This window comes from Haplochromis burtoni, unplaced genomic scaffold, assembly GCF_018398535.1.
Source record: "Haplochromis burtoni strain Fernald_Lab_line unplaced genomic scaffold, NCSU_Asbu1 Contig_17, whole genome shotgun sequence".
Taxonomy (NCBI): Eukaryota; Metazoa; Chordata; class Actinopteri; order Cichliformes; family Cichlidae; genus Haplochromis; species Haplochromis burtoni.
Window position 1 is genome coordinate 1679951 of NW_024582378.1, and position 1604 is coordinate 1681554.

The following is a 1604-nucleotide window of genomic DNA, read 5'->3' on the forward strand; positions in this document are numbered from 1 at the left end:
TGCGGACAAAAACTACAAATCCCATACTGCCGCGCTACACTGCAGCCCCGCCCCCTGCGTTTGAATGGCAAGTTGTTTGTTTCACTCCAACCAGCTGCTAACTATTCCAGTCGGAGAGCAAACACGGGGAGCAGCGGTCCTCTGCTCTCCATTTAAGAAGGCCGACAAGCTGAGGGAAACTGGCTAGAAAGCCACTTCCGTTTGAACATTTTTCTTCAAAGTAAGGGCATAGAAAAGAAAACCACATTAAAACTGCCTTTATCCATTCAAATCAATGAGTCTTCAAGGTGAAGTCGATATATTTGGGAATACTGAGGTAATAAACCTTGGAGCCAATTCCCAAGATTATTAAAAATAATAATCCTCAAATCTAAGAGACACAAACTAGGTAGTAGTTATTTTAATGGGAAACTTATGCAAATGTTTATACTACTACTACTACTAATAATAATAATAACAATAATAATAATAGTTTAAGACAGCAGATATAAACAGCAGATAATATAAGACTTAGCAGAGACTTGGAACGGATATTTTTTAAGGCAGATAAAACATTTGGGAGCCTCCTCTCCCTGGCAAAAACAAACAAACAAACAAACAAACAAACAAACAGCTGCCGGGCGCTTTTATTTTGAAAAACACCAGACAGGAAGTGTCAACGTTTCCGTTGGAGGTTTGACAGCAGGTCCGTTTTTACCGCTTTGCTTTCTTTATTCCACCCTGTCGCCCTGCTTCTTTCTCTGTTAAATACGTCTCGGCCTGCCCTCTGAGTGTATTTATTTATTCATGCATCTAATTTGAAAATATTTAGCTTTTTTTTTTCTTTTTTACCTTTTAGTCCTTCCTCAAATGAGAAGACGTAAAAGATGGAGCTTCATATTTTAGAGCACAGCTTGAAAGTGGCGAGTATAGAGAAAGAAGGGATCCAGATTTGCACTCACGGATTAATAAAACTCGCCTTCCTGGCCTCCAAAACAAGGTAGGTAACTTCCCATTCGTGACGTCCACGTAAAAACACAACCTTTGAATGTTTTTCCATTGTCCTAAGTGCTGTTTACTGTTAACATTAGAGCAAAGTAATACCCGGGGCTGCATGGACTTGTATGCTTGTGTTACAGAAGGTAGCGGTATTCGCTGGTGCTCCAGCCAGGTCCTTCACAAATGCGGCTGTATGTTTAATAGTCTCTGCTTCCAGTTTCCAGGCCTATCCTTGTTCTGTAGTGTCATTTTGTAGCTCCGTGCCATCTGTAGCTGGGTTGTAGCCAGGAGAAGTGTGTGTTTGTGTGTGGGGGGGTGTTTTACCTCTGTCAGGACTATTATAACAACATCAGGGAAAACTTAAACAAGCAGCAGAGGACATTTACACTCTATATATGCTGAATCCTGTCCAGCTGAGTGGATGTTAACAGCCAGTCAGCCTGGCGAAACTTTCATTTAAATAGCCCTGGCAGTGACAGGATAGCAGGCCTGTACACTTACCATAGCTCTGTTGTGCAGTTTTTAACACTCTGTTAAAATAAGCCTAAGCAAATTAGTTCACACTCTTGGCTGTGTGTGTGTGTGTGTGTGTGTGTGTGTGTGTGTGTGTGTGTGTGTGTGTGTGT

The 1604-nt window shown here is 41.5% G+C and overlaps 1 protein-coding gene across 1 annotated transcript in view; it reads left to right on the forward strand.

The window, feature by feature from the left end:
* Nucleotides 1-650: 650 nt before the first annotated feature.
* The window catches only part of castor2 (cytosolic arginine sensor for mTORC1 subunit 2), a 23151-nt gene continuing 22197 nt past the window's right edge, over nt 651-1604 (forward strand). Inside the window, exons 1-2 of the mRNA XM_005916021.2 lie at nt 651-685; nt 839-979. Of these exons, the coding sequence (XP_005916083.1) occupies nt 867-979 (113 nt within the window). The 5' untranslated portion in view covers nt 651-685; nt 839-866. The remainder of the gene's footprint in view (nt 686-838; nt 980-1604) is intronic.